This window comes from Canis aureus, chromosome 20 (assembly GCF_053574225.1).
Source record: "Canis aureus isolate CA01 chromosome 20, VMU_Caureus_v.1.0, whole genome shotgun sequence".
Classification (NCBI taxonomy): Eukaryota; Metazoa; Chordata; class Mammalia; order Carnivora; family Canidae; genus Canis; species Canis aureus.
This window is the reverse complement of record NC_135630.1, coordinates 35271368-35291569: the sequence shown is the minus strand read 5'-3', so window position 1 is coordinate 35291569 and position 20202 is coordinate 35271368. Positions and strand designations below refer to the sequence as shown.

The following is a 20202-nucleotide window of genomic DNA, read 5'->3' as shown; positions in this document are numbered from 1 at the left end:
TCAACAATATTTACTGCATACCTGTACCACATACCAGGGACCTTTTGAGGCATCAGGATAAAAGAAGGAACACTGAACAGAATGAAGGCACAGAGTTCCCTTAGAACATTGTTTGTGCTATACCAGCTGGCCTGGGTAATGAAGTGTGTCTATAGCCGAGATGTGGATAGAATGAGAAGGGCCATAGAGATACCCAGGAGACAAAGGTTTCAAGCAGAAAAAGAGTCATAAGCACAAAGGCCCTGAAGCAGGAGAAACTTGGAATGTTCAAAATTAGCAAGGTGATCAATAGGACTGGAGCGCAAAGAACTTTGGGGAAGAGCATCAGGTGACATCAGAATGGTGGTCAGCATCGGCTCATGTGCAGGCCTGGTGGGCCATGATGAACCACTAAACTGCAGTCTCTATGTGACAAAAAACTTCTGGAGGATTCTGAGCAGAATATTAACAGCACATTACATTCTAAAAGGATTCGTCTAGGGGGTACCTAGCTGGCTCAGATGACAGAACATGCGACTCAATCCCAGGGTCATGAGTTCAAGTTCCACGGTGGGCGTAGAGACTACTTAAAAAAAAAATTTAATTAAAAATAATAAAAATATAGGGATTACTCTGATTGCTGTGACAAACAGCCTGTAGGTGTTTGGGGAGACTAACAGCAAGGACACTGGTCAGGAGGCCACTGCAAGAGCACAGATAAAAGACCACAAGGACTTGCACTAGGAGAAGAGCCAAAGCAGCAGCTACAGTCAGAATCCCCAGGATTCCGGACATACTTTTAAAAGAAAGCCAACAAGATTAGCTCATGAATTCAATGTGGGGTACAAAAGAAAGCCAATGACAACCCCACAGTTTTTGGCCTGGGAAAGTGGGTAAATGAAGTTAAATCTTTGGACCTAGAAACTGTTCAAGATATCAAATTCAGCTGTTCAGAAAGAGCATAAGTTATTACTGACCTAAAACTGAAGAAGCAAAAATAGAACGACTGCTTTTTCTACTCACCGTTTGCTGATTGTATCATGTTTCCAGATTTTTGGACTTCATCAAATTTTGTAAAAATTACATTCAACCTGTATGAAAAAAAATACATGTATATATAGAAACAGTTAACTATCACATATACAATTATATTAAAACACTAATGTGAAGTTGAGTCACACTCTAAAAAGAAAAAAAAATCAATGATACAAACCCACCTAATAACAAAAACAATAACTACATTAATAACATTAAAACACCCAACAATAATCGGGCACTTATTATAGATCAAGCACTGACTTATGGCTCTCTCTGAAAGACCTCAATTAATCCTTATGACAGCCATATAAGAGATTATGGTCTTCTCCATTTTACAGATGAGAAAATCAAGACCAAGTAACTTACTTAGGGTAACAGAGTGACTTAGGGTGGAGATGGCAGCCCTGAGAGTAAGAATCCAGAGCACGTGCTCTCAGACATTATATTAAATGTACTGACAGCTCTAGACAACATGTATACATTATGAAAAGCATGTTTCTCCTATTTCTAAGCACAGACTATTGATTGCTTAGAATAAAGATTTTCAAAATGTATTGACACTACAATATAAAGGCTCTCTGTGACTTATGCTTAATTCAAAAATGCTATAATTTCTCTAGAAACACTAGACTAATTTGATATCTAGAAACACTGTGACTAGATAATCGTTAACTGAAAAAAACCTACATGACATTTCCTATTAATGGATCAATGTCACCTTGACAATTAAATTGAAATAAAACTTCTTAACCAGTCAAAATTCCATCCTAGTGACACCCATAAATGAGCGAGAAGTTGGGGGTAGGTTGAGGCAGAGGGGTGCTAATTTGCCTAGTGGAAGAATTCAAGAATAAACCAGGCTTTCTCAAGCAAAACACAGATACATTGGAATAAGTGTAAAGGCTGAAAGTACAAAGCAATGTACTTCTGCATTCAAACATAAGTTTGTCCCATTTCAGGGACTGGACAAGAAATTTTACCACTTGCTTACAAACTCTCCTGTCATACAAGCTCTAATCAGTTCAAACATGTTGTTTTTTCTGCAAAACTAGAATGGACTCTCCTTCAGGACAGGGATGGGAACTAGATACTTTTTGGTGTTCCATAAGCACCAAACACTGTCATGCAGGAGCGTGACATCACTGCATGAATCCTGTTCCTGCCCTCACTATGGAAACTAGGTTTCTACTGGCCTTCATTCATTCATAGTTCATTCACTGAGTCCAGCCCTGAGCTGGCCAGATGGTGAGTGTGTGAAGTTCTTAACTTCTAAAGCTCCTATTTCATTCTTTTCTACTTAGAATGTCACATTCTAAGTAATGGGGGAGCCAAAGTACACATCAGCAAAGAGCAGTAAAATGAAGGGGATGAAGGAGACTGACATACTGCCTTTCCCCCCCTTCTCGTTCCATGCCAGATATCAATCTTTTTTGCACATCTTTCCATGTAAGCCCAGATGTAGCCTCAAACTCCTCAAAGCCGCTCCAGGCAGCTACTACCAGTCAAAAGTTGGCAACGAATTACAAAAATCTTGTCATCTCAGGACCAGATAGGAATAAAACTCACTTTCAAATCCAAAGGTTACTAAAGATCTGGAAAAATGCCTTAGAATCAATTTCTTAGGATGTTTCCATCACCTTCCCTTTTATAAGCACCAAAGATCTCCAGTGCCTTACAAAGCACATAAGTAATATCACTACACAGGTTGCCAGGGCATGCCCTGACCAACTTACCACTTTATTGTGTCACAACTACACCCTCTGACGTGAGCATGCCTGCCAGTTTGCAAGTTAGCGACAAGGTATACCTCTAGCCTGGTTCCTAAAATTACTGTGAGGGGCAAATATTTCATCTGTTGTTGGTAGAGTAGTCACCATTATCAATGGTCACTGTGGAAGAATCTGCAAATGCTCTCTCTGTGGTAATGTCTACTCAATAGGGCCACATTATCCACAATTAGCAGGCTCAAACAACTTGGTATGAGAACGTTCAAAAGATTACTATTTTTGGTACCTGTACTTTAATTCAGAATTCCCTAAGGCAGGCATGCCTTTCCCTCTAGTTATACTCCTGTCTCTCTAGTTGCCTCATTTTCTACTCAGCAATGTCTATACAGGGGCTCTTTACAAGAGATCAGTAAACCTGGCTTCAGGACAGTCTAGTCACCAACAAGGTATTCCTAAGGAATGGCTTTTGTCTGCTAGCTCTGAATACAGCAATACAAAATGCCTCTTTGGAGCCAACAAATCTACACAAACCTAAAAAGGTGAGTTTTATACATTCGAAGACACTGAACGTATAACTAACTCTCTGAAGCTACCAATTTTTCTTTCATGTTTGTAAATCTCTGGATGCCAAATTTAAATGTGACAAATAACTAACACCATTTTCCCTTGTTTTTTCTAAATTCAAAATTTATATTCAACTCTTCAATCCAATTGGTGTTTATTTTATTGTAAGATTTAGATCTAATTATTTCTCCTAGAAATAGGGGCTCCTGGGTGGCTCAGCTGGTTGGGTGTCCGCCTCTTGATTTCAGTTCAGATCATGATCTCAGGATCATTGAAATCGAGCCCCATGTTGGGCTCTGCGCTAGGAGTGGAGCCTGCTCAAGATTCTCTCTCCCCTTCTCCATATGCTCCCCTAACCCTGGATCATTCTCACTCCCTCCCTCTCTCCAAAAAATATAAGTTAATTAAATAAGTAATTAAAAATTGTTTTAAATTTTTTAAATTAAAATAATTTCCCTAAATGCAAATACTAGTATGCTCACAATCAACAAACTACCCATATACTCAGAGCTTTTAATTGGCTTTTTAGTCTACTACTTTTAAATATGAGCAGACAACCAAGCATTCAAAGATACATGAGCAAAGCTTTTTCAAGTGAAAGAGACCAAGGTGGACAAACACATACTCCAAAACCACAACACAGAGGAAGGAAGAGGCAATGGGAAGTTTTTAAAATATGTCATTATTACTTCCAAGAGGATAAAGAAAATACTGCAATTATAAAAGCTAACAGGTAAGGAGCCCTTCAAAATGACAGAATACAGACCTCTGAAAATCTGCTCCTCTAAAGAAGCAAAGAAAAACACTGTCAAAATCAAGTTTTTCACACTCTGGAAATTAAACAAAGGCTTGCAACAATCCAAGGAGCACTCTGCAAGAAAAATGACTGAATCTTGGTAAGGACAAGCTTTTCACTGTTTTGCTAGGTCTTATTTCCATCTTCAACTCACCTGCTAAAAATCAACAGCATCACAATCATGATAGTTTGAAAACCAGCAGTTTTGAGGCCACTGGAAGAAGCTGAACAAGTTTGGAGTGCCATAAAAATCCCCATTCTAAAAGAACTGTAATTCTTTCTCCTGTCTGGCATACCCTAGAACACCCATTCATAGGGTTTTATTTTACCTGATTCATAGCGCTCTCAGTGGAAGAGACTCTTTTCCTTGAAGCCACGATCAAAAAGAATCAGCAACAACTGTTTAACAATGGGAGTTGCCCGAGATGATAAAACTGGAGCAAAGACACCAACCAAAAAACTTACAAAGAAAAGTGGAGAATGAGATGTTCACAGGGAACTCCGAAAAAAATCTGACATATTCCTGGGAATCTGGAAGGCTATGTATATGTGCAAGACTATAAGAAAGCCTGAGGAAAGATCTAACACGACACTAAGGTCTCATGTCTGGCTGACCTTGAGCTCTGCCCAAGCAGGCAGTAAAGGGGAAGGTAGAGATGTACAAACTGCCTGCCAGAACCCTGAAAACATCCCCCAACATACACAGATATGTTGTATATATGTTGCAGCAAAGGCTAAAGATTTATCGGTTGGAGGCATTCAAGGAAATCTCTAATCCTTAGCTGAATACTAAGCTAACCAAGCAGAAACGTCAGTAGCCACACACATTAAAAAAAAAAAAAAAAAAAAATACAGATCCCATGGAATTAGTTCAGAAAAATCACTTAAGTAAGGAACAACAAAAACAACAAACACCACCACCAAAATCTGGAGAGACCAAATGTGGTTTCCAAAGTTGTCACAATAGATTATTGTAAATGACCAGTTTCAACCAAAAATTGCACAAATAAAGAAACAAGAAAATACAGCCCATGCAAGAAAAAAAAAATTAGTCAACATAAACTATCCTTAAAGGAAGCCCAAACATTGAATTTACTAGATGGATACTTGAAATCAACTATCATAAATATGTTGAAAAGAACTAAAGGAAATTATTTCTAAAGAACTAAAGTATAAGAACAATGTCTCACCAAAGAGAGAGTGTCAATGAAGAAACAGAAAACATAAGAATCACAAAGAAATTCTAGAAATGAAAAGTACAAAAACCAAAATAAAAAATTCATTAGATGGGTAGCTGGCTGGCTCAGTTGGCATAGCATGCAATCCTTGATCTCTGGGCTGTGGTTTCGAGTCCCATGTGGGGTCTAGACATTACATTAAAAAATAAAATCGGGCAGCCCCTGTGGTGTGATCCTGGAGACCCGGGATCGAGTCCCACATCAGGCTTCCTGTATGGAGCCTGCTTCTCCCTCTGTCTGTGTCTCTGCCCTTCTCTCTCTGTCTCTAAGAATAAATAAAATCTTTAAAATAATAATAAATAAAAACTTAAAAAAATGTACAGGGTAGTTCAACAACAAATTTTTACTGGGGGAAGAAAAAAAACTGCAAACTTGAAGATGCATCAGTTGACAATACCCTGAGAAACAAACAAACAGAAAAAAAAAAAACGGGAAAAAAAAGAACAGAGCCTAAGAGGTCATGTTATTATAATACCAACATACCAACATACATATAGTGGGAATACCAGAAGGAGAGGAGAAAGAATACAGGACAGACTATATGGAGAAAAAAGGCCAAAAAACTCACAGATCTAATATAAAATTTTAATCTACATGTTCAAGAAACTCAACAAACTCCAAATAGGATAAACTTGAAGAGATCCTAACCTAGAGACAAGAGGAACAAACTGCTGGAAGAAAAGACAAAGAGAAAATCTTGAAAGCAAAAACAATCAAGTCAGGAAATAACAATTGTTGGTGAGGATGCGGAGAAAAGAGAACCTTACATTGTTGGTGGGAATGCAACCTGGTACAGGTGCTCTGGAAAACAGCATGGAGGTTCCTGAAGAAGTTGAAAAACAGAGCTACGCTATGACCCAGCAATTGTACTACTAGTTATTTACCTCAAAATTACAAATGTAGTGATCCAAAGGGGCACCTGCACCCCAATGTTTATAGCAGCAATGTCCACAAGAGCCAAACTATGGAAAGAGCCAGGATGTCCATCAACAGATGAATGGATAAAGATGTGTTATATATATACAATAGAATATTACTCAGCTATTAGAAAGGGTGACATCTTATCATTTACATGGACATGGATGGAATTGGAGGGTATTATGCTGAGTGAAGTAAGCCAACTAGAGAAAAACAATTATCACCTGTTTTCATTCAAATAAAGAATATGAATCACATGGGGGAACCATAGGGGAAAGTGGAATGGGAAGTAATCAGTGAGGGAGTCAAATTATGACAGACACTTTAACTATGGGAAAGAAACAGGTTGCTGGAGGGGAAGTGGTTAAGAAGATGGGGTAATTGGGTGACAGGCACTAATGAGGGCACCTGATGTGATGAGTACTCAGTATTAAATGCAACTGAGGAAGTACTGAACTCCATATCTGAAACTAGCAGTGTACTGTATGTTAGTTAATTGAATTTCAATTTTTTAAAAAGTGGGACGCCTGGGTGGCTCAGCAGTTGAGCATCTGTCTTTGGCTCAGGGTGTGACCCTGGAGTCCCTGGATCAAGTTCCACATCAGGCTCCCTGCATGGAGCCTGCTTCTCCTTCTGCCTATATCTCTGCCTCTCTCTCTCTCCATGTCTCTCGTGAATAAATAAAATCTCAAAGTAAATAAATTAAAAAAAAACTTTAAAAAGTAAGCAACAATAGAAATGCCACTCATTTTGTACAAAGAATCATCAACAAGATAAATAACTTCTCATTATAAAAAAAACAACAGTGGAGACCAAGTACAGTGGGATGACATATTCAAAATTTTGAAATGTGGTATATGTTAATATTTGGAAAATAAACAAACACATATGTACATAAAATAAAACAAAAATCTCAACCAAGATTTCTACAACCAACAAAATTATCCTTCAAAAATGAAGCAGAGAATCGTATCTGGACCAAAGATATTTCAGTCTTTACATGAAGTTATACTATCAATATAATGAATTGTAGACTCTTGGCAGGAAAAAATGAAGGAGAATTTAAGACATTCCTGTATTAAAAAAAAGAAAAAAAGACAAGTCTTTCAGTTAAAAATGAAAGAAGACCATACATCAGCCCAAATCTACATGATGCTATATAAAAAACATCAGTAAAAGTAACTACAAAGGTAAACATAAAACCCAGGTAAATTATAACAGATAGTATAATTGTATTTTTTGTTGTTAACTCTTTTCTTGTCCTACATGACTTGAAACTACATAAAGCAATAATTATAAAACTGTGTGTGTTGGTGGGCTGAAATATACAAAGATGTATAGATAAAGAAAGCTGAAGAAAGGAGGGGAGGAAATAGAACTATATAAGAGTAAAGTTTTTAATACTGAAATTAATTAAGGGTAATAATTCTAACTAGACTTCTATAATAAGATGTCAACTGAAATCCCCAGAGCAAACACTAGGAAAATAATTCCAAAAGAGAATAGTAAAATAAACAAAGTTAAAATGGTACACAAGAAAATATAGATTTCATACAAAATGAAGTATTAAAGGAAGAAGAAACAAAGAAGTCATGATATACAGAACACAAATAGCAAAGTAGCAGAAATAAAGTCCACCTTATTAGTAGGTACTACATTAAATATAAATGAATTAAACACTCCAATGAAAAGGCAAAGATTGTCAGAATGAATAAAGAAACAACACCCAACTATATGCTACCTACAAGAGACTCACTTTAAATGCAAAAACACAGAGATAGAAAGTAAAAAGACAGAAAAATACATTCCATGCAAACAGTGCTTGGAAGCAGTCTGGAGTGACTATACTATTATTAGGCAGTACTGACTTTAGGACAAAAAATGCTACCAGGGACAAAGAAGGACATTTTACAATGACAAAAGGGTCAACATCTCAGGAATACATCATAATGATGATATGTACACAAAAACAGAGCCCCAAAACTTATAAGCAAAAAACAAGAGAACTGGAGAAATAAATAATTCAGCAGTATTAATTAGAGATTCAATCACACATTTCAATAACTAACAACAGAATACAGATACTTCCGAAGTACACATGGAACATTCTCCAGGACACAGCATATGGCTAGGCCATAAAATAAGCCTAAAACAAATTTCAAAGAACTAAAATCATAGAACACAGAAGTTATGACCTGTGATCATAATAGGATAAAATTAGAAATCAATGACAAATAGAAATAAGAAAGTAACAAACAATGTAAGAATTTAACAAAACACTCCTAATAACAAAGAAAGTCAATGATAAAAACAAGTGGAAAATATAAAAAGTTCTCTGAGATAAAAATGAACATACAATATACATAACATGGGATGCAGCTTCAGTAGTACTTATAAAGTAGTACTTATATCATACCATAAAAAATTTATAGGCATAAATGCCTACATTAAGATAGAAGATTATCAAATCAATAACTTAAGTTCTGACTTAAAAGACAGGGAAATCAAACCAACAAAATGAAAAAGCAGAAATATATGAAAGAGGAAGCAGAAAAACAATAAATAAAATCAACAAGCCAAAATTTAGCTCTTTGGGGGGTGGGAGGGTGGAGGAAGAATCAACAAATTTAGCAAACCCTTAATTTGACCAGAAAAAAAAAGAGAGAGACAGAAGATTTGAATTACTCAACAAATGAAAGAAGGCACATTTACTACTACCCTTACAAAAATAAAAAGAATTACAAAAAACACTATAAAGTGTGTGTCAAAAAGTAGGTAACTTAGAGAAAGTGGATAAATTCCTAGACAGAAACTACCAAAAATGATTAAAAAAGAAACAAAATCTGAATAGACCAATAACCAAGCAAAGAGGTTGGATTAGTAATCAAAACATATCCCTAAAGCAAAAGCCCAGGCCCACATGGCTTCACACAGAATAAATTCTAACAAATGTTTAAAGAAGAATTAGCACCAATCATTCACAAAATCCTATGAAATACAGATGAGAATGGAGGAAACTGAGAAGGAGGAAGCAAAGAGGAGAGAAAGAAGGAACTCTGGACTTTCTAGCCAGTCTTTCTATACATCGAAAAATGCTTCAAAAAATAAAACCATTAATTAAAGAAAAAGATACCCTTTAAAACTAGAAAAAGAGGGTTGGGAACACTTACCAATTCATTCTATGAGGGTAGTATAATAAATAACACCACCAAAACCAAGAAAAAGAATCACAATAAAAGACAAGTATAGACCAATTTTCTTTATATATCCAGCAGCATATAAAAAGAGTTATATACCATGACCAAGTAGAATTTATCCCAGGAATGCAAGATTGATTTAATATCTGAAATCAATTAATGTAATACAATATATCAATAGAATAAAAATCAAAGTCACATAATCCTCTCAATAGATGGCAGAAAAAGTATTTAACAAAATTCAACATCCTTTCATGATAAAAAAAAAAAACACCCAAAAAACTAGGAATAGAATCTCTTCAACCTCACACAGTCATATACAAAAAACCCACAACTAACAATGTTGAAAGACTGAAAGCTTTACTCCCAAAATCAGGAATAGGATGATGGCCATTGCCTCTCACCACTCCTATTCAATGTTATACTAGAAGTTCTAGCCCGGGCTTTTAGGCAAGAAAGAAGAATAAAAAGCATCCACATTGGAAAGGAAAAAGTAAACTAATTCTATTAACAAAGGACATATTTTGTACACCTGAGAAATCCATAGCAAAACAATCTAGGGACTTCAGCAAGTTTGCCAAGTTTAACATCAATATTTTAAAAATCAATTGTATTTCTGGACATTAGCAATAAACCACCTACAACAGAAACTAAGGGGAAAAAATCTGCTTTTAATAGCATCAAAAGAATAAAATGCATAGGAATAAATTTAATGAAGAAGTCCAAGACTTGGGGCACCTGGATGGCTCAGTAGTTGAGCCTCTGCCTTTGGCTCAGGTCATGATCCCGGCATTCTGGGATCAAGTCCCACATCAGGCTCCCCACAGGAAGCCTGCTTCTTCTGCCTATGTCTCTGCCTCTCTCTGTGTGTCTCTCAAGAATAAATAAATAAAATCATTAGAAAAAAAAAAAGTATCAGACTTGTTCACTGGAAACTCCTAAGCAATTGTTTAAAGTCAATAAAGACTTTTTTTAAAAAATACTTTTTATTTTTTAAAGATTGATTATTTATTTATTTATTTATTTATTTATTTTTTTATTTATTTATGGGCAGAGACACAGGCAGAGGGAAGAGCAGGCTCCATGCAGGGAGCCCCACGTGGGACTCGATCCCAGGCCTCCAGGATCACACCCTGGGCTGCAGGCAGTGCTAAACCGCTGCACCACAGGGGCTCCCCTAAAGTCAATAAAGACTTTAAATATGAAAAGACATCCCATGTTCATGGATTGAAAATCCTAATATTTTTAAGATGCAATATTCCCCAAACTCAATATAAACTAACTTCCTATCAAAGTTCCAACTGCCCTTTTCCAGAAATTGACAAATGCACCCTAAAATTCGTATGGAATGCAAGGCATCCAGAACAGCCAAAACCATTTTGAAAAGAAGAACAAACTTGGATTTCAAATTTTACTACAAATCTCTACTTAGTGAGATAGTAGAGATACTGATAGTAGGACAGGCTTATAGATCAGGAGAAGAAGTCTGAGAATACAAAAAAGAAATCCTTACATTAATGGTCAAATGATTTTCAACAAAAGTACATAAAATTTCTAAAAACTACAATAAGATACCCATTAGGATGCCTACTACCAAAAAATAAAACAAAACAATACAAAAACACAAAATAACAACTGTTGGCACTCCTGGTAGGAATGCAAAATAGTACAACAGCTACAGAAAGCAGTATGGTGTGGTTCCTCAAAAAATTAAACATAACAGTGTATGATCCAGCAAAACCACTTCTGAAATCTACCCAAAAGAATTGAATGTAGGGAATATAAGAGAGATCTATATATCCATTTTCACAGCAACATTATTCACATAGCCAAAAAGTGGAAGCAAGTGTCCATCAACCGAGGAATGGATAAACAAAATATGATATATACAGTGGAATTTTATTCAGCAATACAAAAGAATGACTCATGGTATAACATGGTTGAATTTTGAAAATTCTGTGGTAACTGAAAGAAGGCAATCAAGAAAAAGTTACATTCTGGGTGCCTGGGTGGCTCAGTTGGTTAAGCATCTGCCTTTGGGTCAGGTCATGATCCCAGGTCCTGGGATTGAGTCCCCCCACAGTGGGGAGTCTGCTTCTCCCTCTCCCTGCCAATGCCCCTGCTTGTGCTCTGTCAAATGAAAAGGAAAAGGAAAAGGAAAAGGAAAAGGAAAAGGAAAAGGAAAAGGAAAAGGAAAAGGAAAGAAAGGGGAAGGGGAGGGGAGGAGAGGGAAGGAGGGAGGGAGGAAGCTACATTTTATGTGATTTGCATGAAATGTCCCAAAACAGTCAAATCCATAAAATATAAAGTGGACTAGTCATTCCCAGGGGCTAAATAGAAGAAAGGAAGAAGAGAACGACTACTGATGGATACAGGGATTCTTTTCAAATTTCTAAAACTTGATAACAATGATAGCTACACAACTTTCTAAATATACTAAAAACAACTCTTCACTTTAAAGGGGATATGGTAAATTATAAAAATATGATACACATAAAAATTATTGTATAGGAATATTTCAAAAAGACTCTTATTTTAAAAACAGAAACAATGGTATAAAAGGGACCATACCATTAGAACAAAAAAGGAAAAAAAAATTTTAAGATTTATTTATTCATGAGAGACAGAGAGAGAGAGGTAAGAGACATAGGCAGAGAGAGAAGCAGGTTCCCTGCGGGAACGTGATGCAGGACTCGATCCTAGGACCCCAGGATCATGCCCTGAGCCAAGACAGATGCTCAGCCATTGAGCCACCCAGGTGTTCCCAAAAAAGAAAAAATTTTAAATCAAACACCCAATAGAATGGTTGGAAGATAAATTTGAGAAAATCTCCCCAGAAGACAGAACAAAAATATAAAGATAGAAATAGGAAAGAAAAAATAAAATCAGAGGGACCAGTCCAAGTAGTCAGAACTATTATACTTATTAATATAAGCAGTATGTAGATATAAAACTTATACTTATGTACTAGTTTTATTTATGAACTACTTATATTTATAAACATAATAGTTATATTCTTAAGGAAACTTGCCCAGAAGATATGAGGTTCCAGATGGAAAAGCCCTCCAAGTGCACCACACAAAAAATGAAAATAGTCTCATATAAGACTCATCATCATAAAGTTTCAAACAAACTTTGGGGACAAAGAAAATCAAAAGTTATCCACAGAGGTTGAAGAATCAGAATGGCTTTGCAATTCTCAGCAGAAACACTAAAAGCTAGAACACAATGGGGTGCTGGCTTTGACATTCTAAATGAGGAGAACCTGGGTGGCTCAGTCAGTTAAGCAACTGATTTCAATTCGGTCATGATCTCAGGGTCCAGGGATCGAGCCCAGCATGTTAGGCTCCCCTGCTGTCTGCTTGTCCCTCTGCCCCTCTCCCAACTCTCCCTCTCTCAAATAAATAAGATCTTTAAAAAATAAATAAAATAAAATAAAATAAATAAAATAAAATAAAATAAAATAAAATAAAATAAAATAAAATATTTTAGCCAGCAGATAGACAAGACTCAAATAATAACCAGATGCACGGCCCAAAAGCAAAATTCCAGCTCCTCCAAAGTGAAAGAACAAGTCTCTTTCCAACTGTGAAATGGAAAAAGGAACTGCACCTCAAAGCACATTATTGATCTTAACTTTTATATCACTTAGCTGATATTATATCAAGGCATTTTTTCATCACATCTTTCTTACAAATATAATTAATCTTCTCAAATACGGCACTCACTCAATGGACAAACTCTTAAGGGGACAACATTTTTATTTTTGATGAAATCCAAGTTTCAGGAAGCACCATGCATATCCTGCAATACTTTATTAGTCCTGTGGAATCTTGTTCAGCTAAAAATGTATGATCTCATGCAACAGCAAAATAGATACATATAAGAATGACATAACAGAAGTCTAGAATGTTCAAGTATTCCCACCAGCCATTTGGAGCCACAAATACCAGACAATAAATTTTCCAAACAACAGCAGAACTTTTGAAAGTCTCATTCCATTTGCACATGTCCCTGGCAAAATCAAAATAAAGGTGGCAGCTAGGGCCTCTGACCCTCCCAGTGCTAGGTAAGTGTCTTGTAATAAATACAAAGAAATAGGAAGTTTTGGCTTCTTTCACCAGAGTAATGCCTTTGAAGTACCAACAGCCTCCTTCTCCAAGCACCCTGTCTACCACAGGTATTGTTGGTTTGTTTTTTTTTTTTTTTTTAAGATTTTATGTATTTATTAATGAGAGACACAGAGAGAGAGAGAGAGGCAGAGGTGCAGGCAGAGGGAGAAGCAGGCTCCATGCAGGGAGCCCAATGCGGGACTCCATCCCAGGTCTCCAGGATCATGTCCTGGGCTGAAGGTGGCGCTAAACCGCTGAGCCACCGGGCTGCCCTGTCTACCACAGTTTACACTGACAGCAGTGAAGGATGTTGGCCCATTTCCCTAGATGACCCTCTCCGTGTAGTCTGCAAATTTTAGGAAGGATTTTAGGCCACATGAGATATCAGAGGCCTTCATATCAGAGGCCTTCATTCCCATTCACAGAGGCCCAAACTCTTCGATAGTTTCTTTTCAATACTTAAAAAACAAAAAACAGGAGAGTGATGGGAGTCTGGATGAGAAAGTGCTAGCCCTAGCTCTGGCTGGCATTAAGTGCCCCTGGAGCCTTACCCAAATTACCCTCTGTGTTGGGGTCTCCAAGCCCACACCTGGGTTTAACTGAGGAGGACTGAGAGCTTGGCATACATTCACACTCACAGCTATCACTATCATACTTTAAGGCACTCTGAGAAACCAGCAAAGGGAGAAGGTACATGGAGTAAAGTCTGCAGGAAACCAAGCGCAAGCTTCCTAGAGCCTCTCCCAGTGGAGTGGAGTCACAGAACATGCTTTACATCCCCAGCAACTGGAGCTCTGCTGTGGCTGGTCATGCAGACATCTCCTGGGGTAGCACTTGACAAAATGCCAGACTCCCAGAAGGAAATCAGGTGCTCAGCATGACACCCACTGCTGGGATACAGGGAGCCACTCTTGCCCACTCTTCAGGAATGGTGGGAAGCCCCCCAAATCAAAGCTTCCAGCCACCAGCCCAGAGCAAGCCTTGCAAGCCAGCCTCCCCAAGGATAGCAGTCTCTGTGCACTCACCTCTCTAGATCTCAGTGTCACCTTATCACCTCCCAGACCTATAGGCTTGCCACAGCAGCTTTCAGACAGGATGCGTTAGTCCCACCATGAGATGGTCTGCTCATGGCCTAGAGCCACTGTGAGCTATGCAGTCCACTGAGGCCACCCCTGGAGTAGGATAGGTCTTCCCAGTGATGATGCTGACGTCATGAGTAAACAGCCCTTTCCCTCCAGCCCTGCTCTCCCTGCTCACCTGGGCCCTCCAATTTTCCCTAGCACACCGTGTAATGCTTTTGTCTTTAAGTTCATCTTTCTCCTAAGTATTCTCCCATAAACTCAGAGACCAAAAAGCTGAGGTTCATAAAACGTGGGAACAAAATAAATCTATAAAATAAATCTATTTTCACAGATTATCTGTTATAAAAAAACATGAAAATACTTTTATTCCCATCTAATTATGTTGCACGCAGCTCAGGGGCACCGTGAGAGCAACCCTGGGGTCAGATAGGACTCTCAGCAACACAAGAGTATAGCCCCACTTGACTGTGCATAGAACCCCTACTTTAGGGTAAGGGGCTCTCTTTCATCATATACCATTAAGGGACATTAAGACAGAGGATTCCTGTATATGCCAACCCACATCCTAATACTCTATAAACTCTTACAAAATGGGATAGAGAAAATTAAAAGGAAAGTCAGAACAGGGCTTCCCTCTGAGCCCTGACTCGTGCTATGTGCTCTCCCAAGTCACTTCATATCTCTGGGCTCTGCTATCTCCAGGGACACAGTGACAGGCTCACTCTAGCTGCTCCAGAAGCCCAGGCCATGTCCAGCTTCCCAGGACTTGCACATTACTCTCTCCCTTAAAGGAACAGGGCAAGCACAAACAGTTTACAATTTCTCCGCTGTAGTTAAAATTAAAGATGTCCAGTTCATTATTTTTTTTAAATGTTAACTACAACAGAGACATCTGTGGACTCATGTGGTCTTGGATCTGCTGAGATGCTGATACCCTTACCACTGGCCTGTACATATTGAGACTAACAGAAAACTACCATTTCCAAGATGCTTTCCAGAACTATTTCTTTATTTATCCAGACACATTGTGGAAGGGCTTCATTAATGCAAACAAATATATTCTAGGCGCCTACTATACTAGGCATTGTGTGCAACCAAGATATAGAAATATATGAACCAAAAGAAGGCTGAATTTTTCAAAGTTGACTTTAAATATGCTTCTAAAATCAAAACACGACATGAGATGTGGCTAGATGTCTGAGTGACAGTACTTCTTTTGAGGAAGTAGAATGGGAGGGGCCCCCAACATATTATCTGGACAAGATCTCCAACCACCAATCCTCTAACCACATATTCTTTGAATATAATCACAACAAATTAAGCAAGACGTTAACTGAAAAAAGAAGAGGGGAAGAAGAGCAGAAGAAAGGAAAAAAAGTCTGAACTCACCGGGATTGTGGCAATCCTTTTTTACTGAGATCTGCCCTCACACGTTCTCCTACATGTCTGTAAATTTCCACTAAGCTGTTTATTGCTGCATCTCGAACCTAGATGTAAAAGAAGAGATCTTACAGCTGCTCTGTGTCAATCCACAGCACTTCCTGCTGGGACACAACAGGCTATACACCACCCCAAGTTTATTACCAATCTATCAATGCAATTGTGATACAATCCCTTATAGACGTTTGACTAGACAGAGCCATGTTGTTGGTACAATTCCAAAGAATATTTGGGTCCCATCCCTGTAAACATGTTGAAGTTCACATCCCTTAGCTCTTTCAATTCTTTCATTTGATGTCAGGAATCGGATAATCTTCCCAAAATGGAAAATACTACAAATAAATGAATTATACTAAAAACAAAACACCATATAAAAAGCAGTGTAGATTTAATTCAGTAAAACAAATACTTGGCAACAAAACTGGGTAGTAAAGGCCATAATTCATAGAGCCCTGTACACAAGAGCTAAAAGGAGATGGGGGTGGGGTAGGGCAAAAATCCATAAATTCTACATTTAATACAGAACAGGATGTAGTAAACATCATACAAGTGTATAAAGTGTTCGCACAGTTTAGGGAATGGAGCAAGAAGACTGGACGATAACAAGGAACATTTTCTTGAAGAAGGAACCACTTAAACTGTGCTTAGGGGACAGCATTTTACCAGGTAAAGATGGAACGAGACAGGTTCCAAACAAGGGACAGCCTGTGTGCAAAGGCATGAAAGCAGAGATGCATGGCATGTACTTCAGGAAGAGCAAGTAAGTAGCTGGCCCAACACAAATATGAACAAAGTTAAGAAAGCAGCAATAAATAAGGCTTAAGAAACAGAAGAGACTGAAAACAAACAAAAACAGGGTAATTTGAATTGGATTGTACATCAAATATTATCACTGTTATCAAGATTAAATTTCTTGGATGTGAAAATAGCATGTGGTTATATAAGAACATATCCTTGTTACTGAGAGACATGCACTTAAGTATCTCAGAGCAAAAATATCATGGTTCAGAAAAAAAGAGTGTATTTCTGTGAGTGTGTATACATACAGGGAGAGATAAAACAAATGCTAACTGGTAAATACAGATGTTAATACTAGTCCTACAATTTTTCTTTAGATTTAAAATTTTGCAAATAAAAACATGGGGGTGGGGCACTTTTAGCATACCCTGGAACCCAGGCCAGCCTGTGATGGGTGGGGAGGAGGGGAGATGTAGGCTTACTCCAGTAGGCAAAGACAGGGGAGCAACATAATTTTGTATTTGGTCTCAAGCAATGAAACCAAAATAACAGAGAACAAAAGACAGAGGCAGGAAGTAGGGATACAAACAATTTACAATTCTCAACACTGCAGGCTACTCTTGACCTAAGAGCATTATAGGACAGGTAACTCCATTGATCATTTTTCCCCTGATGGTGGTAAAGGGCAAACTGTCATGTTACAGACTGAATGTTTACATCCCCTGCCCCTCATACGTTGAAGTCCTAACCCCCAGCATTATTGTACCTAGAAGGTAATTAAGGTTAAATGAAGTCATAAGAATAGGGCCCTAATACAATAGGACTGGTGTCTTTGTAAGAAAAGACACCTATGAGCTAGCTGCATTCTCCACATGTGTACAGTGGGGTCATGTGAGCACAAAGTGAGGGAACCGTCTGCACCCTTCCAGAACCAGATGATGCTGGCACCCTGATCTCAAACTACCAGGCTTCAGAACTGTGAGAAATAATAGCTTTCTTATGTAGGCCACCCGCAGTATTTTGTTAAGGCGGCCCAAGCCAACTAATACAGATTTTCAGTTTATTTGGGAAAAGAAGTACCTTCTGATGTTAGGCACCATTTTTATATGGAAACGTGTATATACTACCCAAGTTGTTAATGCCACCGTGTCTTGAAGAGCAGTACTAAGTGCATCACTTGGCTCACTTTCAAGTGATATTTGCTCAGAGCCCCTCACCTTAATAAGCAAGCAACAACCTGTCCTACACAGAAAGTCTAGACTGTTAGGAGTTTAAGACATCTAGTGGAATAACGACCTGCCTTAGAGTCAAAGTAGACCTGAGCACCCACCTGGCCTTTTAGGAACTGTGTAACCCTGAATAAAAGACATCAACTATTTTAGCCTCAATTTTCTCTGTGAGCTGACGAAGGCTGCAGGCTGCTTTGAGGACTAGAAAAAAAAAATAACTCATTCAACAAATAATTCATTCAACAAATATCTGAGTGCTTACGAGATGCCAAACCAAAGTGCCTACATGGCCCAAGCAGGGGACATGATACATGAGTGGAGCCAGGTGGGTATACAATGACAAATGGCTCTGGCAGGGGACCCTGCTGCCAGAGAGAAGAGGGAAAATGGGAGGGTCGGGCAAACAGGCCACCATCACCCAGCCTTGGAAGAATACAGGTACGGCTCTGCCACAGCTTCCAATCTTTCGAGAGAAATCAAATACAGATCTCCCAAATATAAGAATACCAAAACTCCAAAATGTGAAACTAAAATATTGTGTGGACTCCAGTCTGCAGGCTTAATCAGATTTCAGGACAGCAGTTTGGGGGCCTCTAGGCTGTGTGTTTAAAACACTCAACATGATGGCTAATGGAAGTCGTATATCCAAATCTTCCAAACCACTATCTTCAGCCTTCAAAATCCTCATTCCTCAGGCTTACAAAAGGTATGGGGTCAGACAACATTTGAGGGTCAAGTCAGGAAATAGAGCAGAATGCATTTTCTTCAGTATTACGAAGTAACACATTCCTATTGAGAAGGGAAGTTCTGTAAAAGCCACTCAGACTGAAGGCACAACATAGTGCTCACTTCTAATACAACCACATGGGCCCTACACTGCTTCTGCCCACCCTCAGGCTCACCATAAAAAAGGAACCCCAACATTTCAGGCCACTGGGACTACAAAAGAGCCCCAATACATTAAGCCCTGCCCAGCAGGCCCGAGCTGAATGCTTTACAGAATCTGAGGTCTTCAGACCTATGATCTCCTTCACAAGACCACTGTTTACTGGGATACAGAGGAGGCTAGCCACCTGCTGGGGCCCACAGTAGGAAAGATGGATGAAAAGATTAAAATAGAGGCAAGAGCACAGGCACATGCAACATATATACACACCCCAAGAAGAGGAATAGTTAATTGCATCAGTAGCAGAGAAGCTGGTGGTAAAGTTTCCTGACAGGAGGGTTCTAGGAGATGCGGACTGTGCATGTGTGTGCATGTACGTGTGCAAATAAACATTCCTAAGGCAGCTGCAAATCAACAGATGACTGTCCAAGTGCAGAGTTTGGAGTATTTCGGCTCTGTCTGTGACAGACTGCCAAAAGCTGCCAACTGAACACCAACCTCATTTTGCCCCAATTGCTCCGTGTCCCAGAGGCCCACCATGCGGATTCATGTCACCCATGTGGCCAGTGACCGCCTGAGTTACGAACAGGGAACTTCAGCTAGCCAGGCTGCCTCTTCTGCTTAAAGATACCATGGGATGGCAGCAATCACCACAAAGTGTAACTTCAATAAAGGATTCCCCCCCCGCATAGAAAACAAAAAAAACAAAAACAAAGCCAAATTGGGAGAAAACACATAATAACCCATTTGATAACTTAGAATTTTTTTAAGTTTCTTTTTAAATTAATACAAACATAAAGTATGATTCAATAAATTAAAACATTTGGAAATTTTACTTCCATGGTCACTGAAGACTGGTTAAACGAGTGGGTGGCAAGGGGAAAGCAGGTGCAAGCAAGAGAGACCCAGAGAACCCACGGGCAGAGCACAGAAGAGGGGATAGGGACGGGAAAGGCAGGAGCAGAGACAAGGTAAGCAAGGGCAAAGCCGAGGAAGTAGGAAGGACAAGAGCTGACAGGGCCCAGAGCCACAGGGACCCAAGAGCCAGGGAAGGTGGAAGGGCAAGCTGGCACAACCTCTCGGGGCACATTAGCAATCATTGGGCAAGGTTTAAAATCAGATGCCCTCTTACCAAGTACATTTCTCTGGTAAGTTACTGTTCTGATTTTCAGCCCCTTTATCTAATGAGGTATTCTCATTATGAGTTCATAGGAGCTCATTAATATAACAAAAATGACTCTCAGGAATAAACAGAACT

At 38.7% G+C, this 20202-nt stretch overlaps 1 protein-coding gene across 12 annotated transcripts in view; it reads right to left on the bottom strand.

The window, feature by feature from the left end:
- CLASP1 (cytoplasmic linker associated protein 1) overlaps nt 1-20202 on the bottom strand; it is a 266298-nt gene that overhangs the window by 150821 nt on the left and 95275 nt on the right. For all 12 annotated transcript variants that reach the window (XM_077861340.1, XM_077861342.1, XM_077861347.1 and 9 more), the window contains exons 7-8: nt 16041-16138; nt 1003-1070 (exon numbers count right to left, since the gene is read on the bottom strand). In XM_077861340.1, coding sequence (XP_077717466.1) covers nt 1003-1070; nt 16041-16138 — 166 coding nt within the window. The remainder of the gene's footprint in view (nt 1-1002; nt 1071-16040; nt 16139-20202) is intronic.